This window comes from Rana temporaria, chromosome 10, assembly GCF_905171775.1.
Source record: "Rana temporaria chromosome 10, aRanTem1.1, whole genome shotgun sequence".
NCBI lineage: Eukaryota > Metazoa > Chordata > Amphibia > Anura > Ranidae > Rana > Rana temporaria.
This window is the reverse complement of record NC_053498.1, coordinates 103,248,920-103,261,208: the sequence shown is the minus strand read 5'-3', so window position 1 is coordinate 103,261,208 and position 12,289 is coordinate 103,248,920. Positions and strand designations below refer to the sequence as shown.

The 12,289-nt window shown below is 46.4% G+C and overlaps 1 protein-coding gene across 3 annotated transcripts in view; it reads left to right on the top strand.

Moving 5' to 3' along the window:
• Nucleotides 1–4,654: 4,654 nt before the first annotated feature.
• CFAP74 (cilia and flagella associated protein 74) overlaps nt 4,655–12,289 on the top strand; it is a 195,612-nt gene continuing 187,977 nt past the window's right edge. For all 3 annotated transcript variants that reach the window (XM_040325889.1, XM_040325888.1, XM_040325887.1), the window contains exons 1-2: nt 4,655–4,764; nt 6,807–6,944. In XM_040325889.1, coding sequence (XP_040181823.1) covers nt 6,833–6,944 — 112 coding nt within the window. In that variant the 5' untranslated portion in view covers nt 4,655–4,764; nt 6,807–6,832. The remainder of the gene's footprint in view (nt 4,765–6,806; nt 6,945–12,289) is intronic.

Below are 12,289 nucleotides of genomic sequence, written 5' to 3'. Positions count from 1 at the left end.
CCATCATATCCGCGCTCTCTGCTGTGTTGACTCATCCGGTCCATACACGTGGAATTAAGTTCTGTACTCTTGCCAGAGAGCCGAATTATTTTCCACAGAAGTATAATCTGACACAGATTTATTCAATAATGCAAAAAGCTGTACAATCAACAAACCCGTAGAAGCCAACAGTTTATATTTCACAGATTAAACTCTATCATAGTTGCCAAGTGTCGCTCTATTTTCACGATAGTTCTCCATTTTTAAATTTGTCTGGCGTCTCCCATGTGCAGGGGAGGGCTGGCAGCCTTAGGCCTGGGGGGAAAGTCCAGTCAAGTGAGCCATAGAACGTGGAAAAATGATGGATCGAGGAAAACGGTCTAAGATTTTTCATGATCACAAGAGTCCGCACAGAGGCCCCCCTTACATCAGAGTCCGCACAGAGGCCCCCCTTACATCAGAGTCCGCACAGAGGCCCCCCTTACAGAGTCCTCACAGAGGCCCCCCTTACATCAGAGTCCGCACAGAGGCCCCCTTTACATTCAGAGTCCGCACAGAGGCCCCCCTTACATCAGAGTCCGCACAGAGGCCCCCCTTACATCAGAGTCCGCACAGAGGCCCCCCTTACATCAGAGTCCGCACAGAGGCCCCCCTTACATCAGAGTCCGCACAGAGCCTCCCCTTACATCAGAGTCCTCGTGTCTGTGCAGAGAGGGAAGTGGATGTCAGCGCTGGTGTGTGCTGAGGCTGAGCTATGTGTGAGACGAGACATAGCTCAGCTCTGCAGCCATCTACCTCGGAACTGACACAGGCACGGCTGCACAGTGGGAGGTGAGCAGCGGTCGTGACCTGTGTTAACAGAGCTCCAACAGGCATATTCCTGGCTGTGCACAGTGTCACCAGCCCGGGGGGAGATTTCCACCCTGCCAGCCCTCTCCTGCCCATATGCATACTATGCATGATCAATGCATACAGCAATGTCTAAGCAATCAACTTCTATAACTGGCAAAAGGTGGCACAGATGCCACCATTGCCACAGTCCGACCATATGGGATGCAACCAGTCCTAACAGCTCATAAGTCATTTGGTTTCTAAAGAACTCTGCATGAGCCTGTCGAGTTTTATAGTTCTCTTCTGATTTGTGCACATTGACTTTATAAACTGGATTGTTGATGTGCAGTAGTCCAAAGCAAGAACCAGACATCATCTGTCAGTCATCTGAATAGAATATTTACTGGCTGCTGAGGAATCAGCCCAGAACTACACGGGAGAAGCTTATCAATGATCTCAAGGCAGCTGGGACCATAGTCACCAAGAAAATAATTGGTAACACACTACGCCGTGAAGAAAGCACAAGTACAGGCCCAGCTGAAGTTTGCTAATGAACATCTGAATGATTCAGAGGAGAACTGGGGGAAAGTGTTGTGGTCAGATGAGACCAAAATGTAGCTCTTTGGCATCAACTCAACTCATAGTTGCTTTCTATGACCCCAAGAATACCATCCCCACTGTCAAACTTGTAGGTGGAAACATTAGACAGGACAACTTCATCGCATCAAAGGGACAACAGACGGGACCATGTACCGTAAAATCTTGGATGTGAACCTCCTTCCCTCAGCCAGGGCATTGAAAATGGGTCCTGGATGGGTATTCCAGCATGACAATGACCCAAACACATGGGGGTAGATTCAGATAGATTAGCGGATCTTTAGATCCATGTAATCTATCTGATTTACGATCCGCCGGCGCAAGTTTGAGAGGCTAGTGCTGTATTCAGAAAGAACTTACCTCAAAACTTGCGGCAGCGTATTGTAAATCCCCCGGCGGAATTCAAATTCCGCGGCTAGGGGGAGTGTAGTATTTAAATCAGGCGCGTCCCGGCGCCGATTTAACTGTGCATGCGCCTGCTAATTTTCCCGGCGTGCATTGCTCCCAATGACGTCGCTAGGACATCATTGGTTTCGGCGTGAGCGTAACTTGCGTCCAGCGCTTTTCTGAAAACGACGTAAAAATTCAAAACTCGGCACGGGAACGAGGGCCATACTTAACATAGGATACCCCTCACATAGCAGGGGTAACTATACGCCGGAAAAAGCCGAACGCAAGCGACGTAAAAAAAAAAAGGGACGGGCGGGCGTTCGTTTCTGAATCTGCGGAAATCGGCATTTGCATATTCGTCGCTAAAAAAAAAACGATAGCCATCGCCCATAGATCTGTAATAGAGACCTTAGAAGCCAACTCATTCTCTGTGAAAAATCCAACAGTAAAGATGGTGGTGAGAATATGGCAAGCAGTAAAATCAGCTTTGGGCTATAAAGGATTATCAGAATATTCCCCATTATGGGATAACAATAATTTAAAAGAAATATTGGCTATGGGGAAACTAAAAGAATGGGAGAAAAGAGGAATAACCAGAGTGGAACAGCTGTACACAGGTAGCACATTAAAACTCTTTTCAGAGCTAAGCAGTGAATTTAGCCTTCCAAACTCTATGTTTTTTACTTACTTACAGGTTAGACATGCATTACAAGCCCAATTTAAATCACAGCCGGTAAGCTGGCAAAGACTCACGAATCTCCAAAGACTTATTAAGACGGGGGTTCTGAAAGGTCTCATATCAGAACTATACGAACGGATTAGTGATCAGTTAATAGGAAAAGAGAAGTTGAGTAGGAATAAACAGAGATGGGAGGAGGATATTGGACCATTAACGAACGACCAATGGGATAGGATACTGGAACTAGGGATGAGGGTCTCATTAGCCCCGTCACAGCGGGTCTCCCATTTATTCCTCCTACATAGAGTCTATTATACCCCAAAGAAATTATATGGATTTGGTTGGAAGCTAGATGACAAATGTCCCAGATGCCAAGATACAGGGGACCTCATCCACATGATGTGGAAATGCCCAAAGTTGCATAGATACTGGGTTGGAATTCTGGACACTATAAATGCAACCTTCGGTACCACCCTGGAACTCGAAGCCAGGGTTTGCCTATTAGGATGTATTGAGAAGAGAATGGGGCAGAGGGACACATTAGAAGCAGTTATAAGATGCCTGTTTCAGGCGAGGAAATTAATAGCACTAAAATGGCAAGCACAAAACCCACCCACAGTAGAGGAATGGCTTAACGTAATAAATAGCACAATTGGGAAGGAAAGGGCAACATGGATTAGAAGAGGTAACCTTAAAAAATTTAAAGCAATATGGGAACAATGGTTATGTAAAATAGGCCGCTCACTTTAAATTAAGGAATGATGGGTAATAATCAAAGAAAAAGAACAGTACTAAAAACGTGTATGCACTTTAAAGTAGGATAGGGGGAGGGAGGGGTGGGAGGGAGGAATGGGACGAATGGTCACTTTTAATGTTTGTAGTTAATCTACTGTATGCATATGAAATGTACTAAGTATGGAAAAAAAAAAACGGATTTGTAAATTCCTTTTTGTATTTGTATGGAAACAATAAAAGAAAAAAAGTATTGAATAAAAAAAAAAAAACGAAGCGCCACCTAGCGGCCGGTGGGGAATTGCAGCCTAAGATCCGACGGTGTAAGTCACTTACACCTGTCGGATCTTAGGGAGATCTATGCGGAACTGATTCTATAAATCAGCCGCATAGATCCGACCGTCGTATCTCTATCTGAATCTCCCCCCATGGTCAGTTCAACAAAGGCGTGGCTCAAGAAGAAGCGGATTAAGGTCCTGGAGTGGCCTAGTCAGTCTCCAGACATTAATCCCATAGAAAATAATCCCATAGAAAATATGTGGAGGGAGCTGAAGGTTCGAGTTACCAAACTTCAGCCTCGAAACCTTAATGACTTGGAGAGGATCTGCAAAGAGGAGTGCGACAAAATCCCTCCTGAGATGTGTGCAAACCTTGTGGCCAATTACAAGAAAGGTCTTACCTCCGTGATCGCCAACAAGGGTTTTGCCACCAAGTACTAAGTCATGTTTTGCGAATAATTATTTCACTCATTAATGCAAATCAATCAATTTATCCGTTTTTTTAAATGCGTTTTTCTGGATATTTTCGTCTCTCATTGTTAATATAAACCTACCATTAAAATTATAGACTGATCATTTCTCTGTCAGTGGGCAAACATACAAAATCAGCCAGCGATCAAATACTTTTTCCCTCCCTGTATATATAATATATATATTCTAAGTTTTCCTTATATCAGTAGCCTTATAGCATGGATGTAGAAATTGCTCTGGTCCATAAGGGGTATAGAGAATAGTATAGCTACTATGAGGTCTGAATGCACAGATGGCAAGACTTCACTGCCCACTAATGCGGGGCTCTTATGTACATAGTTAATTGGCCAGCATTAAAATGAATAAATAAATAAAGTATGTTGAGTCATGCACTACAAATCCCAGCATATGATACCTCAGGCCAACGCTCTCTATACAACACTCAGCTCTCTGTACAATACGCTGCTGGAATGCTGATCCTTTTATACTGGAACAACCCATTCTGCAGCACGGGGGGAGGGGGGGCGTCGATTTCTGTGACAGTACTTGAAAGCCACTTCTTCTTCCTCAAATGTTTTTTTCGAAACACGACTATGCTTTTTTCTTTTTTTTTTAAACACTTTACAAAACGTGTACATAGCGCTTCTGTTTCCAGTAACGTTCATTACCCCTCCGTGTAATGGTTGTGTCGGTTTCCATGGTTCCGCGTCTCGTTGGTGTTTCTCTCAGGAGGATGAAGGGACGAGGCCTGAACTATTTCTAAGTTTTCCTAGAGCGGCGCTTCGGGGATTCACTTGTCAGCTGCAGGTACATGTGAGCCAGCCGAGGGCATAACCTTTCCTATAAAAACTCTGCTCCCATATATTGTGTATTGTAGTGTAAGTGTACTGGTTGGGGTACACATGTGTGTATTGTAGTGTAAGTGTACTGGTTGGGGTACACATGTGTGTATTGTAGTATAAGTGTACTGGTTGGGGTACACATGTGCGTATTGTAGTGTAAGTGTACTGGTTGGGGTACACATGTGCGTATTGTAGTGTAAGTGTACTGGTTGGGGTACACACATGTGTGTCTTGTAGTGTAAGTGTGCTGTGACAGACTGACCTGGCTTTTCACCAGCCAAACCGAACACTTTAGCAGCGCAAAGCAATTTTTTTTTTTTTTTTAAGTTTACACTATAGGATTGTAAAAGACTTGGGACACCTTTGGGTGCCCCAATAAGAGTAGTATTGCAGCGCATGTAGCATCCGTGATGAACAGTGGGTGTGGCCAAATTGTGTTATTATTGGGAGAAGCTAAAGGAGTATAGTTAAATCAAACAAGGTCAGTCTGTGCCCAGTACATCCCCCCCCCCAGGTCAGTCTGTTCTCCAGTATAATCCCCCTTTGATCAGTATGTCCCCCAGTATAATCCCCCCTGGTCAGTCTGTCCCCCAGTATAATCCCCCCCCAGGTCAGTCTGTCCCCCAGTATAATCCCCCCCCTGGTCAGTCTGTCCCCCAGTATAATCCCCCCCCCCCCCTGGTCAGTCTGTCCCCTAGTATAATCCCCCCCAGGTCAGTCTGTCCCCCAGTATAATCCCCCCCAGGTCAGTCTGTCCCCCAGTATAATCCCCCCTGGTCAGTCTGTCCCCCAGTATAATGCCCCCCCTGGTCAGTTTGTCCCCCAGTATAATGCCCCCCAGGTCAGTCTGTCCCCCAGTATAGTCCCCCCCAGGTCAGTCTGTCCCCCAGTATAACCCCCCTAGGTCAGTCTGTCCCCCAGTATAATCCCCCCCCTGGTCAGTCTGTCCCCCAGTATAATCCCCCCCTGGTCAGTCTGTCCCCCAGTATAATCCCCCCCTGGTCAGTCTGTCCCCCAGTATAATCCCCCCTGGTCAGTCTGTCCCCCACTATAATCCCCCCCTGGACAGTCTGTCCCCCAGTATAATCCCCCCCAGGTCAGTCTGTCCCCCAGTATAATCCCCCCCTGGTCAGTCTGTCCCCCAGTATAATCCCCCCCTGGTCAGTCTGTCCCCCAGTATAATCCCCCCCCCAGGTCAGTCTGTCCCCCAGTATAATCCCCCCCCCTGGTCAGTCTGTCCCCCAGTATAATCCCCCCCCTGGTCAGTCTGTCCCCTAGTATAATCCCCCCCCTGGTCAGTCTGTCCCCTAGTATAATCCCCCCCAGGTCAGACTGTCCCCCAGTATAATCCCCCCTAGGTCAGACTGTCCCCCAGTATAATCCTCCCCAGGTCAGTCTGTCCCCCAGTATAATCCCCCCCCAGGTCAGTCTGTCCCCCAGTATAATCCCCCCAGGCCAGTCTGTACACCAGTTAAAGCACCGCCCCCCCACCAATATAATTAAAGCTGACAGGAGGGGAGAGGGGGATAGGAGGATTGGTGCTGCAGGGCTGCCACTGATGTGTCCGGGTTTCAGATGGACTTAAAACCTGGACACAGGATCTAAAACCCGGACTGTCCAGGTGAATTCTGGACAAGTGGCAACCCCACTATCCAGAAGTGGACAAATCTGACAAGGGAGCCGCAGGGGCCTCCTGAAGCATGGGACTGGGTTGCAATTGCGACCCCTGCAACCTCTTTAGTTACACCCCTGCTGACCCCAGAATGATGTGTTAGTGGTCCTGCTACCTCATGGGATACTTAAATCACATCTCCCAGGGGACTGCGGCATTGGCACACAATGCAGCTGGGGGGTGAGCCCCACACATTAGCAGAGCTGACTCTCTGCACCCAGAATATGCAGCTAACTGAACAGGACCAAGATGGTGGCACTGGATGTGCTGTATGGGTGGCTATGGATTGGTAGCATATTGCAAAGGCTGGGTTCATAAAGCATATTCTCTTTTAGATCCATTAGGAAACAGAGGTGGAGAAATGGAGGATTCTATTGTTTCTGAAAGGCCAGAAGATGAATCAGAGATGCTGTTTTTGGAGGAAGAGGAAAATCCACCGGGATACATCTGGACTCAGGAAGAACACGTGAAAGGTAACATTACCAATACCACTGACATGACCTTGTGTGGTTGCTGTTGGATTTCAAATCTGGAACCTTGCTACCACCATTTCTTCCACCATTTCTTCCACCATTTCTTCCACCATTTCTTCCACCATTGCTTCCACCATTGCTTCCACCATTGCTTCCACCATTTCTTCCACCATTGCTTCCACCATTGCTTTCCATTTGGCCTTGTCTTTTACCAGGTTAATATATTGTCTTATGTCAGGGTTGTCTATCATTTCCCTGGATTTCCTCCTCCATCGTGTCCTTCTTTTCTCTTTCTTTACCATGAAAGTTAACATAACAATATATTTGACTGTGGTATATGCACAGTACATGAGCTGCAGCCTCTAATATTCTTCAAAATAAATCAGTTTGAAGGCATACTGTATATGCAAGATGCAGGCACTGAGACCATAAGTCAGTGTATGAGCTAAATGGGCCTCAAATGTGGCCCCTGACATCACCAAAGGACCACACATAGGGGAAGATTACTAAAGCTGGTGCAGCTGTGCATAGTAACCAATTAGCTTCAGGGTTTTAGGCCGGGTTCACACTGGTACGACACGACAGTCGTACGACTGTGGATTCGGCTTTTACCTGCAACTTAAAGTCCGACATCCATCCGACTTCAATGAACGGGGATCCGACTTTGGTCCTGACAATATCAGGCACTTTGTGTCTGGTATGACTCATTAGGGAAAACTCCACACCAAATGGGAAAAAAAAAACAGGCATGGGGTTCCCCCCCCCCCAAGAGCATACCAGGACCTTCGGTCTGGTATGGATTTTAAGGGGAACCCCAACACCAAAAAACTCAAAAATCCATGCCAGACCTTTATCCGAGCACTCAGCCCAGCAGGTCAGGATAGGGGATGTGGAAAAGAGAGGGGGTGGGTGCGTTGGTGCAGATTTACGTTGGCAGAATGGCACTGCTGAGCACAGGCACGTACCTGTACGTCCCCTTTAAGTGCCCAGCCGTGGGTCGCACACGGGCACGCGCCCGCAACCCGGTCCGTAGCTCTGCGGCCGCGAAACCCGTGGACCCGATCACCGCCGGTGTCCTGCGATCGGTCACAGGAGCTGAAGAATGGGGAGAGGTGTGTGTAAAGAAACCTTCCCCGTTCTTCACAGTGGCAATGTCACTGATCGTCTGTTCCCTGATATAGGGAAAGGCGATCAGTGACATCACACGTCCAGCCCCACCCCACTACAGTTAGAAACACATATGAGGTCACACATAACCCCTACAGCGCCCCCTAGTGGTTAACTCCTAAACTGCAATTGTCATTTTCACAGTAAACAATGCATTTTTATAGCATTTTTTGCTGTGAAAATGACAATGGTCCCAAAAATGTGTCAAAATTGTCCGATGTGTCCGCCATAGTGTCGCAGTCACGAAAAAAATCACTGATCGCCACCATTAGTAGTAAAAAAAAAAAAATATTAATAAAAATGCCATAAAACTATCCCCTATTTTGTAAACGCTATAAATTTTGCGCAAACCAATTGTTAAACGCTTATTGTGATTTTTTTTTGCCAAAAATATGTAGAAGAATACGTATCGGCCTAAACTGAGAAAAAATAAATTGTTTCTAGCTTTTTTGGGGGTATTTATTATAGCAAAAAGTAAAAAATATTGTTTTTTTTTCAAAATTGTCGCTCTATTTTTGTTTATAGCACAAAAAATAAAAACCGCAGAGGTGATCAAATACCACCAAAAGAAAGCTCTATTTGTGGGGAAAAAAAGGACGCCAATTTTGTTTGGGAGCCACATTGCACGACCGCACAATTGTCAGTTAAAGTGACGCAGTGCCGAATTGCAAAAGCTGCCCAGGTCCTTTACCTGCATAATGGGCCGGGTCTTAAGTGGTTAAGGCAGCTCTGGTGTGTCTTCTGATTTTCTATTTTCCCCTCTCCAGCTCTTCTCCCTCTTCTGGCGATTTCTTCTCCCTCTGCCGGTTCTCCTCCACTCTCCGTTGACTTCTAGCCCTCTTCGGATCTTCTCCTCTGTCTGCTATGTTCTTCTGCCGGGCCTCCTCTCTCTGCTGTTTCTCTCTCTGTTCTTCTTACAATGTTTACTCAACACTCTCTCCCGCTCTAATGCTTGGGCTGCCATGTGCCAATACTTATATTGGAATGGGGTGGGGCCACCTGCTGATGTCATTCGGAGGCCCTGCCCCTTGTGACATCACCGCCTGGCACATGATGGTGGCGGTGATGACACAAAGGGGTTGGGGCCTCCGTATAATATCAGTGGGTGGCTCCACCCCATGTCAATATAAGGTCCCACCCCATGCCTTTTGTTTTTCTTTTTTGGCTTGGAGTTCCCCTTCAAGATCCTCAGATAATGCCGAAATCAGATCAGTTAAGACGATGATCTGACTTTGATCTGCCTTCAATGATATTCAATGGGCTGAAATAGGATCAAAATCGGACCAGTTAAGATGGCTCTCATAGGGAGACATTGATTTGCATACGTCATGCGGCATGAGCTCCCACTGTTGGAGCGTTTGTCGTACAAGTGTGAACTCTGCCTTCTTGTCAAAGCTTAATTGCACAAGCTAAAGTTAGAAGCTGATTGTGACTATGCACAGCTGCACCAGATTCTGTGTGCACCAGTTTTAGTAAATCCCCGCCGTAATGTTCAATAAATGTTAGGGATGCACCGATATCGGTATTTTCACGAGTACTTGCGCTCATGAAAATGCTCCCGGTACCGAAACCGATACTTTGCGGTGCGATTTGTGTCCTTACAAAATGAATGGGCTCAAATCTCTCTACAAAGAATTGCGTGTGATTTGAACAGGAATGTAGTGTTATTCCTGTCCGAATCCCATGCGATTACCCCCACCTCACCCGTGTTTAAACCCAGTAAAGAAAGCAAAGCACCGTCTAGTACAGCAACGGGCAGTTTATTAAAACAACTCACAAAGAAAATATCTAGTCAAATACATATCTGCAGCGTCCCCATCCCACAGATTATAGCAAACCACGGTCGCTGGAGGTGCTCACAGGGCTAGGGGAGATGTCTGGCTGTCCTCCCCAAGCTCACATCACTTCCTCCTTATACCCATTGTAGTCACGGAACTTCTCCTCTACTCACCGATAAGAAAAAACGGTATTGGTCCCCACTTGCTATGGGGGCACTGGTGCGTGCTCACTCCCAAATTTCGGCTCTATGTGTCCATAAGACACATAGAGCTGTGGCTCGTCTGCGCCTGTTCATAAGACACATAGAGCTGCAGCTAGCCCCCGCCTCCAACTACCTCCTGCTGCTGTCTCTCATCCAGTGAGGAGAGAGAGAGACTTGGAATAGCCAAGCTCCCATGCACATCTCTGAATCAAGAGGGGGCTCAGGTGAGTATAAGGTAGGGGCTGGGGGGGAGCAGCACATAGAAGGTTTTTTACCTTCGTGAATAGAATGCATAAAGGTGAAAGCCTTTACAACCACTTTAAATCCGTTCTGTGTTTGGTACCCATGTACCCTTAAATAATAATTCCAGACATGTTTATATCCCAGATAGCAAGCAATTGTGCTGAAAGTTTGAAAATGACTTGCTCAGCTATTGCTAGTCTTGCGAGGCTTCACAAGTTTGTTGCACAATTGCAGCAAGTCTGCATTGCATGACTCCAGATCAACTTTCTTTGCAAACATTCTGCAAGTCTGCTGTAAGTTCTGGTTCAGTTATGTTGTGCAATAGTCATCCCACCACATGGGTCACTGTGGCTGAATTTTCATGCTGTAGACTTGCAAAGGTCTTGCTGTAGATCCACCACTGCAACTTTGCTCATGCCAGAGACTTGCCACGCAAATTTACCACAAATTGGAAAAGTGTCAACTAGAACTTGTGCTTCAAGTGCTCTGCAAGTGTACAATTTGCCAGTGAAAATGTGCAGCAAGTTAACAGACTTGCAATTCAAAACTGCCACAAAATTGTGGCAAGTTATCCTTACTATCTAGGATATAGTCACATTGGTCCAGCTTGGACCAATGTAGCTATGTATATAAACCATTCCTGGCCAATGTCCCCGGTAGCTGGAAATCACTGAAACAGACACTGCTACTCCAGTGATCACCACATGCATCTGCGTCCCCTGCTGCATGGCTGCACTTCTGCTTACTGAACACAGGGGGTCAACTGCTCAGCACGGGCACCATTCAGAGAATGCTTTGCATTTTCTGCATAAATGCAAAGTGTTATTTGCTTGGATGAGGCAGAGAGGTGGGACATCATGTCAAGTTCTCCACCTCGTCCAGTCAAGAATGCTTTGCATTTATTCAGAAAATTTTAAATATTCTCTAAATGGCACCTGTACTGAGCAGCCAACCTCCTGTGTTCACAAATGTATCGGGCTGGCCGCTCAGCACAGGAAGCAAGTAGACATCACTGGAGTAGTGGTTTCTGTTTTAATGATTTCCAGTTTCTTGGGGCATCGGCCAGGTATGAAATGTACATGGTTACATTGGTCCACTTGTAACTATATAAAAATAAACCATGCATGGGATTATTTTTTTAATGGTGCAGTTCTGTTTACCCTATATACTCGAGTATAAGCCAAGTTTTTTCAGCAAATTTTTTGTGTGCTGAAAATGCCCCCCTCGGCATATACTCGAGTCACCTTTTTGTGCCTGATTTCCCGGACTTTGGGGACCTGGTACCAAAACTTGGCACACATGTAGCCCCACTTTTCCTCTACAAGTATGCAAAGTTTGTTGTCCGGGGGACCTACGTCCGGGGAGCACCGATTTTTCAAACCTGGGCACCCCTTCCATAGACTCCCATGTTAAACGGTAATTTCTCCGGTGATTTGGGGGACCCGGGTTCCGGCCGATCGTAGGTCCCCTGGACCCAGAACTTGGCACACATGTAGCCCCATTTCTCCTCTACAAGTGTGCAAAGTTTGTCCAAAGGACCTACGGTCGGGGAGCACCATATTTTTATTTTTTTTCTTCAAAGCCAGGCACCCCTTCCATAGACTCCCATGTTAAACATCAGTCTAGTCATGGGCACAGTGAGGCATGCACACGGATACAATGAGGCATGCATATGGACACCCTAGGCTTATACTCGACACAATACGTTTTCCCAGTTTTTTCTGGTAAAATTAGGTGCCTCGGCTTCTATTCAGGTCGGCTTATACTCGAGTATATACCGTAATTAAAAGCTGTGTTAACGGAAGAGTTTCTGGAGAAAATGCTGCTTTGCAGAGACACTGGGCCATATTCTCGTACTTTCTGCGGCGGAATCGCGTAAGCTATTTACACTACGCCGCCGCAACTTACTGGAGCAAGTGCCGTATTCCTCAAGCACTTGCTCCGTAGTTTGCGG